Genomic DNA, 27,532 nt, shown 5'->3' with positions numbered 1-27,532 from the left:
TTATTTAACAGAATAAACTTCAGTTTCCAACTTTCAGGCTATATACAAAGGGTACTAGGAAAGTTTTGCAATACAGCTTTGTTTATTTAATTTTTTCAAAGTAATTTCCTCTACATTCAATACACCTCTCCATCCTCCAAAACCAATCTTTAAACCAGTTCTGCCAAGTTTCACTAGGGAGTAAAGCACATTCGTTGTCCCAAGCCCGTAGAAGGTCCTCATCACTGGAAAACCGCCTCCCTTTTAGCTTCATTTTCACATGCGGGAACAGTGCAAAGTCGCAGGGAGCAAGGTCTGGACTGTAGGGAGGGTGCTCGAGAAGTTTCAGTCCTGTCGTGGTCAAATATTAGGTGCAGGCTTTGGCGCGGTGAGCTGGAGCATTATCGTGATGGAGGTACCAGGTGTCCATTCTTGACTTTGGCCGCAGGTTCTTCATAGATCCAATGACTTTAGGCAGGCATTGTTCAGTATACCCCTTAGCTGTGACTGTCTTCTGCGTGTCCAAAACGACACGTTCCACAATTCCACTCGATTTGAAAAATACAGCTATCATTTTCTTCTTTACAGATCGGGATTTTCTGACAATTACGGGTGTGTCGTCATCATCAAAGACCCAAACTTTGTTTTGAGCCTTGGTCGGCAGATCGTAATAGTACAGCCAAGTCTCGTCACCTGTCACGATGTTGTTCACATACCGAGATTGTCCCTTATCAAACTTTTTTAACATCTCCCGGCACCAAGTCACACGTCGTGTCATCTGCTCTTCAGTCAGTTGATGCGGCACCCAGAGAGAACAAAGTTTCTTCACGTGCAAATGATCTTGCAGAATCGAACGAATTGCTGGTGCATTTAGGCCCAAAGTATCCTCTATCTGTTGGTAGGTCACTCGCCTGTTTTCGTCAAGCATTTTCCTCACAGCAGTAACGTTTTCCTCCGTAACTGACATTCGTGGCCTTCCCGGCCTCTCAGAATCCTCCAGAGTGAAATTTCCCCTTTGGAATTCTCTATACCACCTGAATATCGTTGTACGATGTGGACAATCATCATCTAGTGCAAGAGTCATTTCTTCTAAGCACTGGTCTATGGTTAAACCACGCACGAAATTATACCACAAAACTGTCCTTATCTCATTTCGTGACCACGATGCCATCGCAAGCACTTTACACTCTCACTACTAATGAATAACTGAACCCATCGACTTGGCGCGGCGGCTACTATGCACGCATGAACATGTCTCAACATGCAGCAACAAGCAGCTTCCTGCGATTCATTGTTGCGTCATATTGCAAAACTTTCCTAGTACCCTTTGTATGTAACTGATCTATGCCATTCTGAAGCAGTGTAGTCTGATCCTGATTGTCTACTATTCTACTTACCTTTAAATCATCAGCAGACTTTGGCAGTTTTCCCTTTATACTAATATGCCCATTAGTATAAAGGGAATCATTAATATGATCACTGAAGAAGATTAAATGGAAGAAAATTTAGATATAGACTGTTAAAGTAGAAAATGCCATGGAAAATATCAAGTGTGGAGAGGTAGTAGTTGTAGATGAAATTCAATGAAAATTATGAAAGCTGGAGGAAAAAATTTGTGCTATAGTGTACCAGCTAAATCTTTCTTAGAAAAGAGGGTTAGAAGTACTGTAGAACTTAAACAGTACTTACTTTTATAATATATGTAGTGAATTATCAGTAACTGCTATGTAAGCAACAGAATTTAAATAAAGTCTGTTCCAGTAGTAGATTTAAATCATAGAAATAATTTATTGCATTTAGCAAAATGAATTTTTTTTAAAGTAGGTCAATGGTTTTATGCAAAAACTACCACTGAGGATAATTTTACAAATATTTCTCCAGCGACATGTATGTTTGTGTAACTTTAATTTTATGTCCTGCTATTTATTTATTTATTTATTTATTTATTTTTTTTTTTGCATGTTCAGTAGGCTGTCCATATGCTGTTTCTTTTTACTAATTTTTCTGTCTATGGTTTATGTGCCAAAATTTTGTGGAGTGGTAAATAAAGTTCAGAGAGTAGGGATTGAGAAACACTAATATAGGTGATATTAATACACTAGAAATATTATGTTGTTTATTGTTTCATATTTTTCAATTGTGTATATATATATATATATATATATTTTTTTTTTTTTTATCAGGATACTCTAACAGATCTTTCAGTGTATCGAGCATCTCCAGAAGAAATAGTGAGTTAATAATTTAAAGTAATTTTCGCAGTTTTCATAATCCATAAAAATTAAATTTTGGTAGGGTGCTGATAAATTCTTGGCCTGACTCACTTCCTTTTCCTGACCCACTTCCAGGGAGCTAGCCATAATGGCCATGCTCCCTGGATAGACTTAGAATGGAAGAAAACCCAAAGACATAACAGATTCAGGATGATGAAATCCAACAGTCAATCAGGAAATCCCATAACTGGTGAACCCAAGGGATAAATAACATCCACAACTACTGATATAAGTTCATCCACACACAGGTAAAAATCAAGCAGGATGTAAGTCATATGATAGGCACCCTGACACAGCCCCCAGTCTCTGATTCAAGGAATCACCTATCTGAAGACTAAAGACAAACCAGGAAAAGTACATGTCTCCCAACAATGTACAAAATCGTGACCAGCACATAACCAAGAAGATATCAAATGATTTGGAGAGCCAGAACATCATGGCCAAGCAGCAGAAAGGATATAATCAGATGAGCAAAGGATGCCAGGAGCAATTGACCATTGACACAGAAGTTATGGAGCAAACCTATAAAAAGCACCGCAAACCATACACAGCCTATATTGACTACTGCAAAGCTTTAGACTCCATGCTCCATAGTTGGCTGATACACCAATATACTTCCTAGAAGCAACCAGGGTGAAGTGGAGGACTGCCATCAAGGTTGAGAACATCATGACCAGACTAATCCCCATTAGAAGAGGAATCTTCTGGGGAGATGCCATGAGCTCACCATGGTTCTGTCCAGCACTCAACCTACTGTCCACCATGCTCAGTGACAGCAAGTATGGACATACCTTTAAAAAAGGAAGAGCCTGTACACCCTCACTCACCTAATGTACGTGGATGATATCAAACTGTGTGCAGCAACTGAGAAGAGTTCAGCGCTGACATCAGGATGCAACTTGGCCTAGAAAAATGCAAGAACCATGGATTGAATCAGGGAATCCAGTTGGCCAAAATTATCAACTGAAGCCCAGTGAAGAGAGAGATTGAAGCTATGACAGAGGGAGAGACTTATGTAGATAATGCGGACTGAACAGTTAGAATACAAGGAGTCCAAGGTGATCTGACTGCAAAATACCATCAGAGACTGAGCAGCCTGCCAAATGCAAAGCCGAATGGTAGGAATGTGCTCAAGCCATAAACACCTATGCAGTCCGAGTACTAACATATCCTTTGGGATCATAGATTGAACCAACAATGAGCTATAGGAGATTATCAGATGGACCGGGATAATGGTGACCAAGAGCTGCCAACACCACCTGAAGTCAGCAATCGAGAGATTGACTTCAAAGAAGAATGAGGGAGGGCTTTTAGTAGACCTCATTGAACAACAGAAGAAGGTGATTAAGAACCTGAGGGATTACTTCCAAGAAACTACAGTGACAATCTACAAAGTCATAAGGAAGATGGACAAAAAAAACACCTCAATATACTGCTCAATCTCAACAAGAAGATGCCACTCACACAGACAAAAGAAAAAAACAGAGAACGTTAGCAAGGAAGATGCTCCCTTGCAGACATACAATGACCTCCATTGAGATAAGATGGCTTCGATGCATGGCTCTCTGACCGGGCTAGCCAGGTGGGTAAAGTGCCTGCCTGGCAACCCAAAGGTTGTGGGTTCGAACGCCTCGGGCTTGGATCAAAGTACTGCAAAAACCTTGGGAGGTGCATTATGGCCACAGAAGCCGATGCGCCAACGACTACCGAAAAAAAAAAAAAAATGCATGGCTCACAAGCTCTAGGGCTCTACTCTGAGACTGAAGGATTTATGCTTGCTGTCCAAGACTAGGTAATCAACGTTAGGAACTAACGAAATACATTACCAAGGACCCTGGAGTGACAGATGACATATGTTTGATGATGCCATCTGGCCCCATAAACAATCCAGCCCATCACGTTGTGTGGGTGATCACCTTGCAGGATGCAAGGTGACCGTCCAGACTGTGTGCACTCATAGACAGTAGTCCACCAGGATAATACATCAAAGAAGCTAGTGCAAAATTACCAGTTGACTAAAGAAAGTGTACCGTGTTACAAGTATGAATCCCAGGCCATACTTAGAGACCTCTGCTCATAGAGCAGTCCCTAAAAAAGCATTGCACTCTGACATAGCTATGACAGCGAACTTTTCATTTGTTATGATTCATACGATGCATATAACAGCACGTGATGCATAAGGTTTCTTCAGCATTTTAGGCAAAGTATTCCAGTTTTTTTTGTTTTTTTTAATATTCGAAATAGCTGCCAAAAAGCTCTAGATAAAAATCAGTGTGGTGAAGTTGACAGTGATTAGGTGAGTGGATTACCACCTAGTCGGATTAGGTTATTTTAAGTTATTTTGTGATATTTTGATTTGAATTTATCTTTTGAACTTGTGACAAGCTTATCTTATTAGCTTATAATTTGAGTGTACTTTGTGACTTTTTGTTTTTATTTTGTTATCCCTCTATATTTCATGAAATGAGTAAAAAACAAAAAATTGAGGATGAGTGTCGTACATTTAATGAGGAATGGAAAACTAAATATTTTTTCACAAGCTTTAAATATAGAGCTGTGTGTCTCATTTGAAGTGAAAGTTTTTCAGTTTTTAAAGAATATAACATTAAGATAATCAACTCAATTGGAAATTACCTCTACAGCAAAGTGTTTTTATTCAACAAAATGATGAACAGGAAGTTGCGACAAAAGTCAGTTATATCATTGTCAGCAAAATCGCAAAAGCATGTAAATCATTTTCAGATGGAGAGTTCATTAAGGAATGCATGTTAGAAGCTAGTACAATGTTATGTCCTGCTATGAAGGCAATGGTCAGGCCACACCTAGAGTACTGTATACAGGTCTGGAGGCCTCATTTCAAGAAGGATGTAGAGCTGCTGGAACGAGTACAGAGAAGGGCAACAAGATTAGTGAATGGAACAAAGGGGTGCTCTTACGAAGAAAGGCTTAAGTTTTGCAAATTACAGTGTCTGGAGACTAGGCACCAGCGAGGTGATCTGATAGAGGTGTATAAAGCCTTGAATGGTTTGAGCATGTTCAATGCCGATGGGATTCTTCCTCTTGCTCAGAAAAATCACCTGAGAGGGCATAAATTCAAATTGAGGAAAGACAGATGTAGGATAGATGTGCGGAAATTTGCCTTTAGCCAGCGGGTGGTTGGTTGGTGGAACAGACTTCCATCCCTTGTGGTGGAGGTTGATAGCCTAAATAAGTTTAAGGCTCAGCTGGACAGGTATTTTGAAAGAACAGAGGGGTGAAGTGGAAGTGGGTTTTTTTTTTTTTTTTTTTTGGCTGATGCTGCACAAGCTTGCTTTCTTGCATCAAATGCCTCTACTAATGCTAATGAAGTCTAAATTCCAAAACATTACTTTGTCTCGGCATACTATAGCTCGACGTGTCGAAAATATAGCTGGTAACTTGTAGAGCAACTATCTGTAGAACTGAAATCTCTGAAGTGGTATTTCCTGGCTCTCATTAGCAACTGTGCAGTGCCTATAAAAGGCACTGCACAGTTGCTAATTTTCATTCACGTTTGTAACAGTGATTTTGGAATTGTCGAGGAGTTATCCATGGAATCAATGCAAAACAGCACAAATGGATCAAATATTTTTGAAAAACTAGAAAATTATCTAAAGCGGTGTAATTTACCCTGGAATAAAATTATTAGTGTAACAATGGATGGTGCGACGTATTTGACTGATAAAAATAATGGATTATTGAAATTGATTGAAGACAAAATAAATGAGACTGATCTAAAACACAAAATAATACCAATTCATTGTATTATCGATCAGCAAGTCTTATACAAAACTGTACTCAATGTGGAGCATATAACCACACCTTTTATAAAGATTGTAAATTTCATTTGACCCAAGGGATTAAATCACCGACAGTTCATAAGCTTTCTAGAAGACCTTCATTGTGAAAATACCAATGTACCTTATCATAGTCATGTAAGGTGGTTAAGTTTAGGAAACATACTTCATAGAGTATGGGAACTGAAAGATGAAATTATATTTTTAGAAATGAAAAATAACTGCAATTTCACTGAGCTTAAAGATGAAGGTTGGATCTGCAATTTTGCTTTCACGGTGGATATTGTTATACACCTCAATATATTGAACAAAGAGCTACAAGAGGAAAATAAATTTGCACATGATATAATAATCAGTGTGAATTCTTTCCTTCTTAAACTATGCTTGTTTTCTTGCTAATTGAGTACTAAAAACCTGGTCCAATTTCCTACAGTGGAATCTCTAACAAATATTTCAGAAATAAAATTTGTTGGTTATACAACGTCAATCAAAAACTTAATTGAAGAATTTGAGACCAGATTCCTTGACTTTCAAAAAATTGAATCATATTTATCAATTGTGCGGGATCCATTCTCTTCAAGCATTGATAATGCACCAGCTGAAGTTCAGCTTGAGCTTGTTGATTTAAAATGTGACTCCAGCATACAGCAAACTTCAAAACCAGTATGATATTAGAGAATTTTATAACATTCTTGACCCAAAAATAGTTTTGCAACAAGAAAAATGATGTCAATTTTCAGTTCCACCTATAAGTGTGAACGAACATTCTCTGTAATGAACATTAATAAAAACAAACACCGAGCATCACTGACAGATGCCAACCTTCGTTGTGTTCTGAGAGTTGCCACTTCAAAATTAATACCTGACTGGAATAAGATAATTAATGATTGTAAACAGCTTCATAAATCTCATTAAAATAAGTTGTTAATTTATTTGTTTCTTGTATTTATTGATTGTATTGCTTCTAGAAATCTTGATAAATCATGTTGAGGCCAACTATAAGGTGACTTTCTGATCACTGTCAGAACCTACATCCACAACAACTACGGCCACAAGTACTCCCAAATGTCTCAATGCAGCCTACTTAAAAAAAAAATTTTGCTCAGGCCTGCTCTACATTTTGTTATTTTTATCATAAAATACAGGAAGAAAACACATTCATGGTTTTTTGGGTTTTTTTTTTTTTTTTTTTCAGCTTATATGCCACATAAATCAGCCACGAATGTGCACTTCTATGGATATCATAAGGGTAACATTTAATTTTATTACCTTGTGAACTGGTGTACTATATAGAAAAAGCATATGGTATTAACAAAATTCGTGTGTATTGGGGAATAGAGTGAATTTTGGAGGGTTGGAGTCATGAATTAATCTAAGCACTGTTTCCTGCAATGTTAAAGATTTTTAGGAAAATTTTGGAATACTATTCCATATATATGTGGAAATAATATTCACTGGCAAGGTATATTTTGCATTTGCATAGGATAAATATTTTTTCCTGAAAAAGAATAATAATGCTGCAAATAGGAAAATCTTGAAGCTATTGGTGTGCTATATTTATGCCAAAAATTATTAGCTGATAGCAGATTTGTATAAATGATTTGTTTTAAAATTTTGCCCTTAGAGAGCAAAAAAAATTAATAGTTAAAATAATATACAAATTTCTGAGGCTTACTACAGCATTTCTATACATTTTAACTATTAATTTAACTACTAGAAACATTTTTAAATTATTGAAATGTTCTTGAATATATGTTGCTACATAAACTTGCTGATAAGTTCTGCATCTGTGAAAAAATAATCCCATGCCATTAAAAATGATCTGAATGAGAAATCATTTATAATATTAACCATAGACTAATTTTTAATTACAAAATTGCATAACCGAACGAGATGTTTGAATAATACAGCCTGTTAGTAGATTGCAACAAATGTTTTTACCAGTTTTATAACATTTGTACAATGAATTAATTAGTTTAGCACATAAATACTATTTATTGATATATATATGTAAAATGAAATCCAGCTGGAAGGTAGAGGTTTTTTGACCAAAAAAAAAGTAATGGAAGTGAAGACATTGTGACTATAATTAAGAAATCACCAGAAATAAAGTTTAGAATTAAATAAATTAATCACTTAATATTAAATTGCAACTCTTTATTTTTATCAAATTTAGAAATAACTTAATAAATGTAAACAACTTAGCAAAAACTAAGTTGTTTACATTTATTAAGTATAACTGAGTTTAAATTATTGCTAGCAGTCATTCTGAAATAATTCCAAGAATCTCTGATTTGCTTGGAGAATACATTATAATGAGTAACTTTTTTTTTTTTTTTTAACTTAATTGTTGTCACACAGACATTTGGTGCCTTTACAAATAACAGTACATAGGTAGGTATTCTGATATAGGGAATTCTATCTTGAATTGTAGGCCTGCATGTGTTTGGTAGCCATTTTGTGCAACTTACTGCTGCTTCAGTGATGCTGTTATGTTTCAGTTGAATATTTTTTTATTTTTTAATAGTTTCTGTTTATTCAATATAGCATGATTAAATTAAAACTTTTATTTGAATGTTTATTATTGTCCTTTACCAGAGACGAAGACATATAATGCATCAATCCAAAAATGCAGAATTAGCTAAAATTGAACTTCTAGAGCAGAGATTATCAAAAAGTAAGTCATGAATGCTAGAAGCTGTGTAGTTGTTATTAATTTATATATATATATATATATATATATATATATATATATATTTTTTTTTTTTATTATTATTTATTTTTTTTTTTCATCTTATATATCAGATTGGATCAGAAAGTTTCAGAACTGATTTTGTTAAAAACGTTTGAACATAGAATAAAAAACTATTTTAATTTGTAATCTAGAATGTCTTTACAATAGGTAGAGACTTATTTTTATCTGTTGGTAATTTTTTATCATCATTTTGTAAATTGCCTCTTATTGCTTCTCTTTTCTTTCATCTCACTTTTGGGATCATTACTATTGATTTATTTTATATTAAACGCACAACTAACTTACGAAAATCAGAGAGAGAGAGAGAGAGAGAGAGAGAGGTTTACACAATCACAACAAAATTATGAAAATCATAGATAGGTACTTAACACTGAAAAGACAAAATAAACAAAAAGAGAAATGGACTACAAGCACTGATAAACATGACTGTATGACTTTAGAGTTGACTGGCTTGTGAATGGTAAAAAATGATGACTGAATGCATGACTTACAAGTGCCTTTTTTTTTTTTTTTTTTTTTGCCAAAAATAATGCTCAAATGTTATTGTATCAATATTGTTAATTGAAATGTCAAATTGAAATGTCAACTGCATGGGATGGGAAGCACATTGCAAACCAAAACATCGTTAATCAAAGACATCATTACAAGGGACCACTGTAATTATATAATTGAACAAAAGAAATAAATAAAGGAAAGAAACAAAGAAGTTTAAAATACAGTTTATTTTATATCATGACAGCATATGTAATTTACCTGCTGCAGTCTATGACAAACATTGGTTACCTTTAATTCAAAAAAAAAGTTCAGAACAACATTTAGATAGTGCTGCAACACAGTTCTAGAGCAATGGTTCTCAAGTGCAGCCACGGTTGCCAAATGTGGCCACCAAGACATTTCTGTGCAGTCACCAGACAATTTTCATAAAAATCACAATTTTTTATTAAATTTCAACATTTAAAAAAAATTAATTTATATACAATAAAATATCATATGAACTTTTATAAAAGCGATATTCAATGGTATGAGACATTTATTTTAAATACTGACAAAAATTTGCTGATATTTGTCGAAAAGAAAATTTAGAAACTTATATACCACATAATGGTGTTTTACCACCCATCCAATATTTTTTAATTTGTTTTTATATTTGCAGTTTAATAACAAAATATTACAGTAGTTACAAATTTGCATGATGTTGTTCTACAAAACTCAAAAATATATTTCTCAGCTGACTTCAGGATAGAATCTTAAATTAGATAACTTATTATTAGTTTTTACAATCACTTTAGGAATTTTATTATTCCTATGTCATATGCATATAAATTCCATCTAACTATAATTTTTATAGGTAAAATAAATGTCTTAATAAAAAAAAAAAAAATAATTGTGCAGCCACTAGCTAAATCTTGTGGCCATTTTTGCAGCCACCAGAAAAGAACTCTTGAGAACCACTGTTCTAGATTGTTCTGGCTTAAGCCAAATCATGTTTAGTGTTCTGATTTTTGATTTGTAAAAATTGGTGTGTGTATGTTTATCCCTTCAAATTTGAGGCTAAATATTTCATATATGAGAATAAAAATGCTTTTTAAAATTTGTGTATGATTATATTTTGGTTATATATGCAGGGATTTGGAGGAGTCCACTTGACCTTTGCTCAAAATTTATTTAAAATCTGAGATATTAGCAGGTCATTTGTCTAAATTTGAGAATTAATGAAATAAGTGCAATCTTTCTTGAATAAAATGTATTGTAAATTTACTACAAGCAGCAATCAAGCAGTGAACTCATGTGGGTATCAGGCAATTCCAAAGTAAGGGACTTTAATTTGATAGATGATTCTTGAATTTTGTACTGTAGTCTTTGTTGTGATTTTTGTGTAAATTTGCAGTACATTTAATTCAAGACAGGATGACACTTATTTCATTAATTCTGAGACCTTTCAAATTTTGACAAATGACATGAGCAGATCCCTTACATTTAGGAATGAAAGAGTATCACAAAGAAATTTAAAGAAGTCTTTTTTTAAAAAATTTAAATATTTTAATGATTATGGGTATCCTCTTCTACTGTGTTTTTATCAGTTATTTTTTTATTGATAGAATTTGGAAGGATAAGTTTTGTGGACATGGGCTTGATTATTTTTATATTAAAATAATAACAATATTGAAGTCATTTGGAAAGCCACACTTTATTCATTAATTTTTTTTTAAAAATTGCCAGTCACAAGAGGTATAAGAACCTGTAGTACTTAGTACTGTGTATTGGTTGAAGGGTTGAGAATATGAAAGAAGATACTTGTTGATATTACATTTCAAAATTTTTGTAAATTATAATTATCAGAAAATACGTCTGAAGGGAGGTTGTTCCAGAAAAAATGGAAGTTGAAGGAATAAATGAGGAAGAAGAGTTGGTTCTGTGAGTTTGAAGTTGGACAGTAAAAGAAGGCTGACTAGTTGCAGCACACGTTTGGACTAGTTTGGTAGAGAGAGCAGAAATTATAGAAGAACACTATCTATATAAAAGGCATGCAACAGAAAAAGAACATCTATGAGACAGAGAATAGAGAGATTTCATAAAAGATGCATCATTAATTAACCTACTGCCCTCTTTTGAGTGGAATCTAGAAGCCTGAGAGAGGTTTTGGGGGCCCTGCCCCAGATGTGGAAACAATATTCCATGGGATTTGTACAGAGTAAACATTTGAAAGAAAAGTAACACTGTCAGCAAAAGAGAAATCCTAGCCTTTTAGATGCACAAGAAGCAATATTTGTAATGTGCTTGTGCCAAGGGAGATTAGAAGTCAGGATAATCCCCAAAAGTGATATATCGACTTGCCTAAAAATCGGAGTGTAACCAAAGATAAGCATAGGAGCAGAAGAATTCTTTTTGCAAGATATAAGACAAGACTTAGTTTTAGAAGGATTGAAATCACCTAAGTTGTCTTTGTCCCACTGGAGAAATACCTGGAGATCAACATTTAAGGAATTGGTAGCGAATATTCAAGAAGTGTCTGTAGCCGAGTGGTCAGGAGTGGGAGTGCAATAGCATACACTCTTTGAGTAGACCGGGGTTCAAGCCCCTGACTGTGGGCGCCTCTGTAGCCAGGTGGGAAGGAACAGTAGTGCGTATCACATGCTTCTTGATTAGACTGGGGTTCGAGCCAGTCACCACCAAATACGGAAGATGTGGAAAGGTCAGGGAATGACCACCACATATCCCGGAGCAATATGGCCTTTGTTGCTAATGCTCCTAAAAACCAAAACAACAACCCCTGACTGCTGAATACGGTCAATCTGCCAACCCGCACTGGACCAGCATGGCAGATTATGGTCCATTTCCCTCAGCATGAATTGTTGAGGAGGCTTCCATCCTGCAGTGGGTTGATAATGGCTGCACTTTACCTTTTTTTTTTATTCAAGAAGTTGAAGCTGAATGAGCAGGGCAAGGTTTCTCAAAATGGAAAGTGGAATACAGTGTACTATCATTGACAGAACTATGGATAGGATTTCCAGTCAATGGAAGAAGGTCATTAATATACAAGAGGAAAAGAGTGCAGGAAGAACTGAACCTTGGGGAACACTAGCATTGGTGGAGAAGTGAGAAGACAGAGCCATCTACCATCACCCTCAGTGAGTGATCAGAATGAAAACTGGATAACCAATTACAAAAAACAGTTCGCAAACCATAAGATGAAAGCTTGTTTAGAAGACCTTTATGTCAAACACAATCAAAAGCCTTTGAAATGTCAAGAGCAACTGCTTGTGTTTCACCGAACTTTTCCATTGAATTTGTCCATAAATGGGTAACATAAGCCAGAATATCACCAGTGAATCAACACTGACGGAATCCATACTGGGCATCGTTGATGAGGCAGAAGGTTTCTAGGTAGTTTAAGAGTTGGGGGGGGTTAATTGATTTCTCCATTACTTTAGAAAGAGTAGAAGTAATTGCAATCGGACGATAATTGAATGGGAGGGATTTGTCACCCTTTTTAGGAACTGGCTGAATATGAGCAAATTTTCAAGCAGAAGGAAAAACACCTTTGGAATAAGAAAGTGAAAAAAGTCGGCAAAGAACAGGAGTAAGTTTAGGAGTGCAGGTTTGAGAACAAGTGGAGAAATACCATCAGGACCTGGAGCTTTCTGCACAAGATTTGTCAAAATCCTTCTGACATCCTTTTGACGGAAGACCACAGGAGGCATTGAATGAAGCATGTTGGGAATGGTGGGAGGTGTTTTACCAAGATCATTAATACATGAGTTGGAAGAAAAATGGGGTGCTAGCAGGTCATCTTTATCCTTGGCTGAAGTGACAACAGAACCATCTGGTTTTGACAGAGGTGGGAGGGAGCAGAGATGGGCAAGAATTGTGGCCAATAGTTTTGGCAAGAGACCAGAATGCTCAGCTACCATTAGAGTAAGAAGCAAGTTTTCTATTCTTAGCCTGTTCAAAATCTAGTTTGGACTGGTTAATAACTGCTTTACAATTGTTGAGAGCTTTGGTGTAGGCAGAAAATGAAACTAAAGAATTGGAAACAAGCCAATTACAATATGCAGCATTCTTCTCTTGAATAGCCTTAGCACATTTATTGGAAAACCAAGGTTTAGATAAAGGAAGACATTTTAAAGTGGATTGTGGAATAAAGGATTACATTCCTGCAAGAATAATTTCACTGACACGATCTGAGCAAACGTTGACATCAGAAGTTTTGAAACAGTAATCCGACCAAGGAAAAGAAGAAAATAAATCTCACAGGTCATCCAATTTTGCATTCTTGTAATGCCAAACAACACGAGTTTGGAATAGCCATGAGATAAAGGCTCCATTGGAAATGAGACAATCACCAAGTTGTGATCTGAGGTGCCTAAAGGACCTCTTACTTTGACCATGTACTTAGAAGGGTTGTTTGTGAGAAAAAGATCAAGCGTGTTGGCTGTATCGTTAGGATTGTCTGGTATTCTTGTAGGTAAATGAATAATCTGTGCAAGGTCATTAGTAATTGCAAAAGCCTCAGCATCTCGACCAGCTCTGGGTTGGTGTGACTAGAAAACGGAAGCCAGCTGTACTTGTGAACCTTAAAATTACCAAGGAAAATTACCTCACTGTTAGAAAAGTTAGACTGAAGAAAGTCAAGTTGCAAAGAGAGGAAGTTGAAGAGCTCCAAGTGATTAGTGGGGTTGGGAGAATGGTAGAGACAACAGATGAATTTGAGAGAATGAGGTAGAGAGATTTTAAGCCAGAGAAGATCAAAAAGAGGAGATTCCAAATTACCAAGTTTTTGACAGGGAATATCGGAATGGACATATGCACAAGTACCACCTTTAAGGCAAAAGGAATATGTTACAATACATTTGCTAGATCAGTTATGGATTAACTCCAAATTTATCACATATTTTGAAAATCTTCTTAAGAATACAGTTTACATATATGCAAAACACATTCTTGAAGGATACTTCTTATAAGTAAAGTAAACATAGATGCTTTATCAAGATTCTGACAGAGTTTGATGTCATTACATCAAACTTGTGCACAGTGGTTGGTTGTATTAGTAGGACTTTTTTTAAGAATGCCATGATTTTTTTTTTTTTTTTCCTTTTTTACTTCAAATGTGCTTAATTTTTGAAGATGACACCTATGAGGGGGTGATCAAAATGTTCAGAGGACAGTGTACATCAATACCTCGCTTAGCACAGCTTCAAACAGCATAGGTTTCACTATAACACGGTTTTCAATTAAGTTTAAGTCAAAAATTTACTTTACATATTAAAACTCTTTCAATAGCCTAGACACATACTCTACGTATATGCAGCATTGTTGTAGCCTAGGAACACGTACTTAAGTGCTGCAGTGCTAACTCTGTTGTCTCACATGCACATATGCCAATAGATTCCCTCAGGCAGACACCGGCAATGTGCAGCAGTGTTCAGTATTCTTAATTCCATCCTGACAAGACGAAATGATAAATTTTCATTTCACAATTTATTTTTTATCCCTTTTAAATACAATTGAAAATATATTTGCATCTTTGCTAGAACCCACTGTCAACAACATGCGTTCTGTTTGGCAGCATGTTTTGCCTCATTTGGCAAATTATTTCACTGGTTTTGAATTACAAATTCAGACAATTGCCAAAGACATTGTGAAGATCAGAAAAGACTTGGGATTTTAAACTTTTTGACAGTGCCAATGTACGTGACTGCATTGACTCACATGCAAATGACTTAGATGTGCAATTCTCCTTGAAATTAACAATTGAAGCTACAAAAACTTGTACGCTGAGAAAAAGAAGAAACAACTTCACCAGACTTTATTATTGAAATACCTAAATAAATATGCAGTTTTCCTCTTCTGAATATGCAGAAGAGGAAAACAATTCTGAAGTGGATAACACTGAAGTGGCACCAAAAGAATTTTCAACAGAAGAATTGGAGAAAGTTTTTTGGGGGGGGGGGTTGACGTGGCCTGCAAGGCAATTATGAATGGAGATCCGGATGTTGAATGTAGCATTAAGATACTGCATATTTTACAAGATAGATTTTGATGCTACAAAAACTTGTACGCTGAGTAAAAGAAGAAACAACTTCACCAGACTTTATTATTGAAATACCTAAATAAACAAAGCTTTTTTTCTCATCTCTAATGATGTTACCTTTCATTAATAAAATTTTTGCAATATTTTTAATTTCAAAACCTTTTAATTGGCCATCAACCACAAATTGTTTATAGACTGTTTCTCTGGTATGCATTCAATTAAAACCCATTATAATTATACCTCAATCAGCATGGTGTCACATAACGCGGTATAGTTTCGGTACCAATTATTAGTGCTAAGCAGGGTATTGCTGTATATACAAAGGGTACTAGGAAAGTTTTGCAATATGACGCAACAACGAATCACAGGAAGCTGCTTGTTGCTGCATATTGAGACATGTTCATACGTGCATAGTACCCACCGCGCCAAGTCGATGGGCTCAGTTATTCATTAGTAGTGAGAGTGTAAAGTGCTTGCGATGGCATCGTGGTCACAAAATGAGATAAGGACAGTTTTGCGGTATAATTTCGTGCATGGTTTAACCACAGACCAGTGCTTAGAAGAAATGACTCTTGCACTAGATGATGATTGTCCACATCGTACAATGATATTCAGGTGGTATAGAGAATTCCAAAGGGGAAATTTCACTCTGGAGGATTCTGAGAGGCCGGGAAGGCCACGAACGTCAGTTACGGAGGAAAACGTTACTGCTGTGAGGAAAACGCTTGACGAAAACAGGCGAGTGACCTACCAACAGATAGAGGATACTTTGGGCCTAAATACACCAGCAATTCGTTCAATTCTGCAAGATCATTTGCATGTGAAGAAACTTTGTTCTCTCTGGGTGCCGCATCAACTGACTGAAGAGCAGATGACACAACGTGTGACTTGGTGCCGGGAGTTGTTAAAAAAGTTTGATAAGGGACAATCTCGGCATGTGAACAACATCGTGACAGGTGACGAGATTTGGCTGTACTATTACGATCTGCCGACCAAGGCTCAAAACAAAGTTTGGGTCTTTGATGATGACGACACACCCGTAATTGTCAGAAAATCCCGATCTGTAAAGAAGAAAATGATAGCTGTATTTTTCAAATCGAGTGGAATTGTGGAACGTGTCGTTTTGGACACACAGAAGACAGTCACAGCTAAGTGGTATACTGAACAATGCCTGCCTAAAGTCATGGGATCTATGAAGAACCTGCGGCCAAAGTCAAGAATGGACACCTGGTACCTCCATCACAAAAATGCTCCAGCTCACCGCGCCAAAGCCTGCACCGAATATTTGACCACGACAGGACTGAAACTTCTCGAGCACCCTCCCTACAGTCCAGACCTTGTTCCCTGCGACTTTGCACTGTTCCCGCATGTGAAAATGAAGCTAAAAGGGAGGCGGTTTTCCAGTGATGAGGACCTTCTACGGGCTTGGGACAACGAGTGTGCTTTACTCCCTAGTGAAACTTGGCAGAACTCGTTTAAAGATTGGTTTCGGAGGATGGAGAGGTGTATTGAATGTAGAGGAAATTACTTTGAAAAAAATAAATAAACAAAGCTGTATTGCAAAACTTTCCTAGTACCCTTTGTAAAATTTGTTAAATTATACAATGCTCAACAAAATTAATAGAATAAAGTGTTTTTCATAAATATTTTATTGTGAGCAGCATCATTGAAGGGGAATATTTGATATAATAGGCATCCTGGCATGCAAATTCCGAGCATCCAATAAAAATCGATCTACCACCTTACAGAGCTTCACGTTATGCAAATTATTCATGCCTATAAAAACACGACGACACATCACTTCATTCCCATTTTTAGCTTGCCCTGTGAAATAGCCACATCTCCAGCACTCAGGATGGCAGAGCATCGTCATTTAGATGATTCTTTGAGATGGTGGGTTGTTACATGACTTGAAGCTGGGCAGTCACAGACCGAAGTGGCATGTTGACTTAATGTGTCATGCGGTGTCGTCCCAGCACCATGGATGCAGTTTCTGGAGACAGGAACCATTACAAGCATAGCTGCCCAAGGTTGCTCGAGGGCTATGTCAACCAGAACAGGCTACTAACTGACTCTAACAGCAAGACAGAACTCTCCAATGTCCTGTCATCAACTATCTCTTGAGATTGCTGTGTTAAAAAGGCTCAATTCAAGTGGACTGTACACAAGGAAGCCAGTTGTTTGTATCGCATTAACCCCAAACCACTACAGAGCTCTTCGAAACTGGTTCCATGAACATGTGACTTGGAGCCCCAACAAATGGGGTACAGTTCTGTTCTCTGATGAGTCCCGTTTTAGCCTACAAACAAATTCTAGATGTTATTTCATCTGGAGACAACGAGGAATGCGATACCATCTCTCCAACGTCAAAGAAAGAGATGCTTATGGCGCAGGCAGTGTTCTCGTGGGGAGCAGAATAAGGATCAGTAGCCACGCCCCCTCTTCATGTTTTTGATAGGATACCATAACTGCATAGAGGTACCGAGAACTGATTCTTGAACCCTATGTGTGACTTTTTGGGGGGGGGGATGCGGTTAACACAGGTTTTCCTTACATGCACGACGATGCCAATGCACACAGAGCTCAAGTGGTGGAGGAATATCTTGAAACTGAAAATCCAATCAAACACATGTGGGATGCTCTCGGACATCACATTGCATGCTGACAGCAACTCCTTGGTCACTTTGTTAGCTAAAGTCTGCATTGGTGGAAGAATGGGATTGGTCGTTGTTGTTATTTGGTTTTTAGGAGCATTAGCAACTAAAGCCATATTGCTCCGGGGATATGAGGTGGTCATTCCCTGACCTTTCCGCATCCTCTGTATTTGGTGGTCACAGGCTCGAACCCCGGTCTAATCAAGAAGCGTGTGCTACGCACTGCTGCTCCTGCCCACCTGGCTACGGAGGTCCCATGGGATTGATTGCCAGCCACAGAATATTATAGAAACACCCTTGTGTTGAGCATGATTCACCACTGTCAAGCCTGTTGGAGCAGGTCATATGCCATACTAATGTCATGTGACCATATTTTCGAGCATCTTGTATCGACTTCTGTAATGTGACCTTTTTGGTAATTCTTATACAACCTCTATAAACATCCCTTATACCTGTCCAAAGTTTCTCACTGTCTCCTCATTTGGTACACCACCGTAACAAATTTTATCCCGGTTCATTGCAAGCTGCACAAGTTACACCAGGTGCCTCCGTAGCCAGGTGGGAAGGAGCAGCAGTGCGCAGCACACGCTTCTTGATTAGACCGGGGTTCGAGCCCGTCACCACCAAATACGGAGGATGCGGAAAGGTCAAGGAATGACCACCGCATATCCCGGAGCAATATGGCCTTAGTTGCTAATGCTCCTAAAAACCAACAAAACAAACAACAACAAACAACAAGTTACACCACATTTTCTATGTGTTCTGTTAATTTTGTCAAGCAGTGTAGAATAGTTTGTTTTGATAGCTTAAGGTCTTATAAAATAACATGAAAAAAAAATTGCACATCATTGTCTTATGCAGTTTCTAAAATTTAAATTTTGTGTTGGCAGGTAGAAGAAGAATAAATATCCAGCAAATTGAGCATAATTCAGTAATCAAATAGGTGCCTCTGTAGCCAGGTAGGAAGGAGCAGCAGTGCGTGGCACATGCTTCTTGATTAGACCGGGATTCGAGCCCGTCACCACCAAATATGGAGGATGCGGAAAGGTCAGGGAATGACCACCGCATATCCCGGAGCGATATGGCCTTAGTTGCTAATGCTCCTAAAAAAAAAAACCAAATAACAGTAATCAAATTTTTGACCAAAGAGGGCAAAAATGTTAAAGAAATCCATGAAAGAATAACTAGAGTGTTTGGGAACTATCTCCCAGTAATGCTACTGTTGCAAGATGATTGGCAGAATTCAAAAGAGGATGATCCAAAATCTTGTCAGCCATCTGAAGCAGTCAATTCAGAAACAGTTACTATCATTAAAGAAAAATATTTTACAAAACAGAATTAAAGTGTCTGAACTTAAAAACAATACTTAATATTTCCCATGGAGCCATTTTAACAAATAATATACAAGCATTTGGGAATGTCCAAGTTTGTGCAAGATGGATTCCTAGAAATCGTTACATTTGTGACAAGCATCACAGAGTGGAGTTATCAAATGAAAATTTAGAATTAATTCTTGCTTAATCCAGATAGATTTTTATCCTGTTTGGTGACTGATGATGAAACTTGGCTACATTCATATGATCATGAGGCCCAAATTAGAAAGCATGCAGTGGAAACACGAGTAATTGCCAACCCACAATAATGGGAATATTATGCCAAAGTTAAGATCTGAAATTTTGGAAAAAAGACAAAAGTTGGGTCATTGGGTTTGCTTTTCTGTGACAATGCACAAAGCCCAGGTTGCATATGCCATAATTCATTCAGATTTAGACAATTAAATCATCTCTCATATGGCTCAGATCTTGCCCCAAGTGACTGTTATTTATTTAGAAACTTAAGTTTTATCTTCTTGGAACTCATTTTAAAGATGATGAAGAGCTAAAGACAGCTGTAGAAACCTGGTTTGTTGTCCTTCCTAAAGTTTTTTTTTTTTTTTAAAGGATTAGTTCTTTGCCGAGTAAATACAGTGTATTGAACTTTAGGGTGAATACATTTGAAAAATTACTTAAAAAAAAAAAAGAGAATTTTGTTCTCATGTCTTTTATATTTCATTCTTACAACATTTAGACCACTTCTCATGGATTAAAAAAAAAAATTGTTAAGCCTATCATGAATATTTTTCATAGTACTTCCATGTTTTGCAAGCTGTTTAAAATTTTAAAAATTAATAATGGGACACACAATAATTGCACTATGCAACTCGTAAACCCTAGAACTCGTAAAGTGAAAACTAGTAAAGCGAGAACTGCCTGTACATATTTAAATGGTATTTACTATAAAATTCTCTTTCAGTAGCAGTACTGAAGACAAGCTAATTGTATAATTTTTATATTCCAGCGAGAATATCAACTCCAGAACAATATAAAGAGAAACAAGGAAGAAAAGCTGAAGTAGGTTATTTACAAACATGTCTAGTAAATAAATACTTATTCTAACACTTTCCCTAAAATACTTTTTTGGTTTTGTAAAATCTCATAGATTCTTTGTAAAATTATATAATAATGTCTGGAAAGCTTCTCATATCTCACTATAGCTTAGCACAGTGGTTCCCAAACTACTAAGATCTATGGACCTCTTTCAAAAATTAAAAAGTCTTGAGCCGATGAGGCTCAAGTCTATAGGGAGCTTACATAATTATGGGTGGATGTACATTTTAGTGTACTACTAGCATTAGTAGTAGCATATGATGCAAGAAAGCAAGCTTATACAGCATCAGCCAAAAAAAAAAAAAAAAAAAACCACTTCCCATTTCACCTATCCGTTCACTCCAAAAGTTTTTCTAGTTCTTCCTTGAATCTGTTTAAGCTATCAACTTCCACAACAACAATGGAAGATTGTTCCAGCAATCAACCACTTGCTGGCTAAAGGCAAATTTCCTCACATCTATTCTGCAACTGTCTTTCCTCAATTTAAATTTGTCCCCTCAAGTGCGTAATCTGAGCAAGAGAAAGAATCCCATCAGCATTGAGCTTGCTCAAACCATTCAAGGCCTTATACACCTCAATCAGATCATCTCACAGGTGCCTAGTCTCCAGACACTGCAATTTGCAGAACTTAAACCTCTCTTGGTAAGAACCAAGTAGCTTGAGTACTGTATGCAGTACTCAAGAACCGCACCTTGAACCACACATCTGGAAGCCTGATTTTAGGAAGGATGTAGAACTGCTGGAACAAGTACATAGAATGGCAATGAGATTGGTGAGAGGAACAAAGGGGTGGCCTGACCATTGCCTTATATAGAGAGATAATCACCTCCTTATCCCTGCTAGAAAAGTTCCTGTATATCATTGACAAGACCCCCATGAGCTGCTATGGCAGCCTATATGCACTGCACTGAAAGTGTCATACTTAACTGCACAATTTCCCCCCAGATCTTTTTCATTCTCTGCTACCCTGAGTGTAGCACACAGTTAGTACATTACTCTGGGGTTACTGCTACTCATATGCAGTATTATGCATTTGTCAATGTTAAATTGCCACCTCTCAGCCTATCTGCCCAACTTTTCTAGATCCTGTTGCAGCAGCATACCATCATTACTGTCAATAACAACTCCTGACCTTTGTATCATCTGCAAACTTGGACATTAAGCCTGATATACTTTCATCAATATCATTGATAAATTTAGAAAACAATGGTCCCAACACAACATTAGTGCACAAAGAGCAGTGTGATGTTGTGTAAATCCCTTCATGGTTAAAAATAATGAAAAAGAATCATACACAAAAAAAAATATTTGTGGTAAAAATGAATTAAAATATTAAAACATATGAAAATTTATTAATATCCATGATAATATAATTTAAAAAAAATGAATTCTTCTTATGACTGAATAACCAAACAACCAACGGAACTAAAATTTGTAATCTGCACTGTGAGTATCACAAATTTCATTAATAGTGGCAGAAGCTAATGATAAGATATTAAACATAATGTATCCGCTCAGTGATATTAGCTCTAAAACACTTAGCTATGAATCTTGATAGTATAAAATTAAATCTCACCTTAGAATACAAGAAATGAACAATGGCATCAAAAAAGTAATGGTAGTACATTGCAAAAACATAGCTGTTCTTCATTGGTTGATTAAATGGAAGCAAGAAATTTGCTTTGTGAAACACAAACTTCAGTTGAACATTACGGTGCGCAATCGAGAAATAGTTGATAATGTAGTTAATAACAAAATCATAAAACGTAAAGCAAATAACTGTGCAGACCTCTTCTCCTCAAATGCTATGTCCATATTAACCAGCAGAATGAACCTAAAACAGATAATGTAACCACATTATCTTAAATAAATCTATAACAGACTTTCGGAACTGAAGGTCAAAAGTGAAACCACAAACACCTATCTATTCAGTGGAAAATGATGCAAGAAAATAAGCTTATATAACATCAGCCAAAAAAAAAAAAAAAATTGTATGACATTCCCTTACAGTAAACTGATATTTATTTATTTTAAAAATAATGCTCCAGTTGATTAGATTATAAGCATTTTGTTTTCTTCCTGTCTAAATAAAAGTTTTATATTTAAGCTACTGGAAAATTTCTTCCTTCCTTTATGATTTTGTAACATTTCATTTTTCACATGCTTATTGTAAAAGTAATAAATAACAGTGGTGTGCTTTTAAAAAAAATGGTAAATTTAAGAAATGAAATTCAAAAATGCCATATTTATAAATGTGTGATATCATGTGAAGCAGGTAGAAATTAATCAATTGTAAAAATGCCGACCGGGCTAGCCGGGTAGGTAAAGTGCCTGCCTGGCAACCCAAAGGTCGCGGGTTCGATTCCCGCCTCGGGCTGGATAGTGGATGGTGCCGAACCAACCAGTTGGTTGGATATCCCAGCCACGATACACGAAGGAAGCAAGAAAAAACTGGTTCCTTCGTGTATTGATCACATCATACGAAATAAATAAATAAAAATTGTAAAAATGTGTGATTGTATGTGTACAGCTAAACATTGTTTAATGACATTTTGTTTAACAATAATTTCATTATAATAAAATGAAAATTAATGTTAATATTCAGTTTGAAACATCCCTCACCTTGTTATTATTTCTGAGGATCAATGCCAGGTGATCCTCAGAAATAATGCTCCCACATTAACTGCTAATCAATGATTAAAAAGTTTTGTAATTTTTTTATTTTCCTTCGAAAATTTGAAAATACATCAGGTGGCTCTGTCACCATCTTTGTAACTATTTGGCTTTTTTGGAATGGCATAGTACTGGAAAAGTGATAATGCTGCATTTGTTTACAGTTACAGGTTGTTTTTCTTCTCCCACTAGATCAATAAATACTAGTCTTACTCCAGTCGTTCTTGAAAATTTTTTATTGTTTTCATATAGTAAAGATGAGAACACAAAACTCACATTCTCTCAAGATGAATGCTCTCAGCATGAAAGAACATATGATCAAATTTTTTGAAGCATGCCAAATTTGAAATAATTTTGAAAAACTTGAAACTGAAAGTAATTACAGTATTGAATGTTTTTTTTTTTAAATTTTTTAAATAATATTTATAAACATAATAAGCTGAAACATATGTGCACCACATTTGAAATTTCATGCATGTAATAGTCTTTTAAACTAGAAAATGGAAGAGACTGATGTTTTTGTTTTAATATATATTTTTTTATTTTTTTTTCTCCAGATTTTTTTTATATAATGGGAAGTGCAACACACAGCATGTTTTAAAATTTTTTAATTTAAAAAGATTCATATAATAAGTGTTGCAATTCATTAAAAAAAGATGAATATTAACATTGTTCAAGCAGAATTCAAAAAACCCAAAACATTTTCCAAAAATCAAAAGGAAAGTTCAGCACCTGTCAGGTGATACACTGTTTTTGCTACACTTTATATGCAGGTCAACTAACTGGTGACCTGCTGGGTCACCTGCCAGGTTAAGAAGTACACCACCAAATAGCAGTGCTCCAAGCTGAATTATCATTTAATAAGTGGAAGGTACTCTATTTTTACTTGTTCTCTGTTTATTTGATTTATTCATTAATTTTAGTTTAATAATTCCTTTAAATGAGTCCAAAACACTCGTGAATGGAATTGAAATGTAAATGGAGCTTGGAGAATACCATGGCCTGGTTGTATTCAAAATATATATGGTATACAAAGTGAAGAGTGCAAAAGAAGCTAGCTTGGATAATGTTGAAGAGGTTGATCAGTCAATATATTTTATTATTAGCAGTAGTACTGGCAAAAGATTCAAGGAAGCAAGCTTACACGGCATCAGAAAAAAAAATCCCCTGCCCACCTCACGTGTCTAGCTCATCCCCAACTAATAATATGTTTAATTCTTCCTTAAATTTATTCAAACTACTCACTTCCACAACATGATGGGTGTGAAAACTAGCACTTTCACAAGTGCCTAGTTTTCAAATGGTGTAATTTGCAGAACTGAAGTCTTGTGGTAGGAGTACCCTTTTGTGTACTAGACTAATCTAGTTGCTCTGCTCTTCTCTGCACCCCTTTCAAAAGAGAGTGACATCTTCCTTAAAATGTGGCTTCCAGACTTTATGCAGTACTCAAGATGTAGCCTAACCATTGCCTTATAAAATAGGATAGTCACCTCTTTGTTCCTTCCCGGCAAAGTTCATGTATATCATTGATAGAACCCTATAAGCTGTTCTGGCAGCCTGTCTGAACAGTTCGTGGGGTTCTGTCAATGAACTTTTCTGGCAACCTGTCTGCACTGCTCAGAGAACTTCATGTAACACTCTACGGTTATCCTTACACCTCTTTCATTCTCCACCACCCTGAGTGTGATGCCACCTAATTGATACTTTATTCTGGAATTACTGCATTTAAGACTGATAAATGCAGAACCTTGCATTTACCAACATTAAACCTCAATTGCATCTTCTCAGCAAATCTGCCTAATTTTTCTAGGTCTTTAACCATTGTATCATTAGCATTAGTAGAGGCATATGATGCAAGAAAGCAAGCTTATGCAGCATCAGCCAAAAAAAAAAAAAAAAAGTTCCACTTCACTCCTCCGTTTGTTCGAAATACCTGTCCAGCTGAGCTGAGCCTTAAATTTATTTAGGCTATCAACTTCCACAACAGTGGATGGAAGTCTGTTCCACCAACAACTACCCGCTGGCTAAAGGCAAGTTTCCGCACGTCTATCCTACATCTTTCTTTCCTCAAATTGAATTTATGCCCACTCAGATGATTATTCTGAGCAAGAGGAAGAATCCCATCAGCATTGAGCATGTTCAAACCATTCAAGACTTTATACACCTCTATCAGATCACCTCACTGGTGCCTAGTCTCCAGACACTGTAATTTGCGAAACTTAAGCCTTTCTTTGTAAGAGTACCACCTTTGTTCCATTCCATTCACTAATCTTGTTTCCCTTCTCTGTACTCATTCCAGCAGCTCTACATCCTTCTTGAAATGAGGCCTCCAAACCTGTATACAGTACTCAAGGGGTGGCCTGACCATTGCCTTATACAAGGGAATAATCACCTCCTTATCCCTGCTAGAAAAATTCCTGTATATCATTGAGAAGACACCATGAGCCACTCTTGCAGCCCATCTGCACTGCTCAGAGAACTTCATATCTGCCTGCACAATTACCCCCAGGTCCTTTTCATTCTCTACCACTGTCAGTATAGTACCACAGAGTTGATACGTTGCTCAGAGGTTGCTGTTTCCCCATATGTAGTACTTTACATTTGTCAATGTTAAACTTCATTTGCCATCTGTCAGCCCATCTGCTCAACCTTTCCAGATACTGTTGCAGCAGCATAGTGTCAGTAGTGTCCTTGACAACCCTGCCAACCTTTGTATCGTCTGCAAACTTGGACATTAAGCTTGATATACCATCATCAGTATCATTTATAAATACAGAAAACAACAATGGACCCAACACTGAACCCTGAGGGACTCCACTAGTAACATTACTCCATGATGAGCAGTGTCCATTGATTACCACTATCTGTCTTCTCCCTCTCAACCATCCCTTTATCCATAGCAGCAATTTGCCTCCAATGCCACACTGCTCCAATTTGTGCAGCAGTCTTCCATGTGCAACATCAAAAACCTTTCTAAGATCCAAATATATAATATCAAAGTTATTCCCTGCATCCAGTTCTTTTGTGACTGCATCATAGTATCCAATCAAATTGGTCAGGCAAGACTTTCCTTTAACAAAACCATGCTGTGTCCGAGCTATAACTGAAGTCTTGTCTAGATGATCCTGCAGTGCTTCTTTAACCAGTGCCTCCATTAATTTTCCTATAACAGAAGATAAACTCACAGGTCTATAATTATTTGTGTCAGCCTTTGATCCTCCTTTGTGAATTTGGGTCACATTTGCACATCTCCAGTCTGTGGGTACCTCCCCTGAGTCCAAGGAAGCTCTCATAATTATGGCTAAGGATTTGCTTACTTCCTTTGCTGTCTCCTTTAATATAACTGGATAGATCCCATCCACCCCAGGTGCCTTTCTTGTGTTTATCTTCAACAATTTCTCCTCCACTTTACTCTCAGTTATTATAAGATTCTTTAGCTTACTGCCAGAGTTGAATACACCTCTGGCATTCCCCTCGCTGAATAACTCCTCATGTGTGAATGTCGATTCAAAATATTCATTTAGTTTGTTAGCTACCTGAGCAGGATCATGAACAGTAGACCCATCGATATCATTTGGACCAATCTGATTCATCCCCTTCCTTCTAGAGTTTACATAAGTAAAGAACTCTTTGCTGTTTTTCTTTGCATCCCTTGCCACAGATTTCTCTTAATCTGCCTTTGCCTGCCTAACCTCCTTTGTAACTTGGTTACAGATCAACTTGTGTCTATCATAGGCTTCTGTGTCACGTGTTAATTTATATGTATCCCGTGCATTTTTCTTCTCTGTCATATGTCTCATTAGTTGATCTGACATCCATATAGGCTTAAACCTTGAACAATATTTCTTAGTTGGTATGTAAAGCCTAGTATCTTCGAAGATAAATTCTTTGACTGCTTCCCATTTTGAATTTGCTGTTGGTAATATCATCAGTTGGTCCCACTGTACAGAACCTAAAAAATCTCTGAGACCACTGTAGTCGTCTTTATGAATGCAAAAACCCTTCCCTTTACTCCTGATGATAGTTACATCTTTATGTAAATCCCACATCAGTACACTGTGATCACTGTCAGCTAGTGGTTCCTTTATCTGCAAATTCTTAATGCATGAATAATCACTGCTGATAACCAGATCAAGAGTATTACTCTCTCTGGTTGCCTTTCTAACCTGTTGCTGTAGAAAACAATCATCCAGTAAATCCACAAAAGTTTTGCTGGTGTGTAAGTGACCAATCCACAAGTTCCAGTCAATATCTGGGAAGTTAAAATCCCCCATTATAAGACTCTCTGATGTACTGGCCGACTCTATTTCCCTGTACAGTTTCTTATTATACTCATCAGAGTCATTAGGCCTATAGCACACTCCTACTCTCAATTTTGATCTCCCAATGCTTATTTCACACCAAACTGACTCGACACTGCACCGT

General features: G+C 36.6%; 1 protein-coding gene across 1 annotated transcript in view; it reads left to right on the top strand.

Annotated features, from left to right (window-relative positions):
* LOC150078970 (uncharacterized) overlaps window positions 1-27,532 on the top strand; it is a 141,359-nt gene that overhangs the window by 25,440 nt on the left and 88,387 nt on the right. The window contains exons 3-5 of the mRNA XM_090382907.1: window positions 2,163-2,210; window positions 8,666-8,744; window positions 20,346-20,398. Coding sequence (XP_090239033.1) covers window positions 2,163-2,210; window positions 8,666-8,744; window positions 20,346-20,398 — 180 coding nt within the window. The remainder of the gene's footprint in view (window positions 1-2,162; window positions 2,211-8,665; window positions 8,745-20,345; window positions 20,399-27,532) is intronic.

Source organism: Mastigoproctus giganteus, chromosome 10 (assembly GCF_048544385.1).
Source record: "Mastigoproctus giganteus isolate SK-2022 chromosome 10, ASM4854438v1, whole genome shotgun sequence".
In the NCBI taxonomy this organism is placed as follows: domain Eukaryota; kingdom Metazoa; phylum Arthropoda; class Arachnida; order Uropygi; family Thelyphonidae; genus Mastigoproctus; species Mastigoproctus giganteus.
Note: the sequence above shows the minus strand (reverse complement) of the source record. Positions and strands in the feature narration are given on the sequence as shown.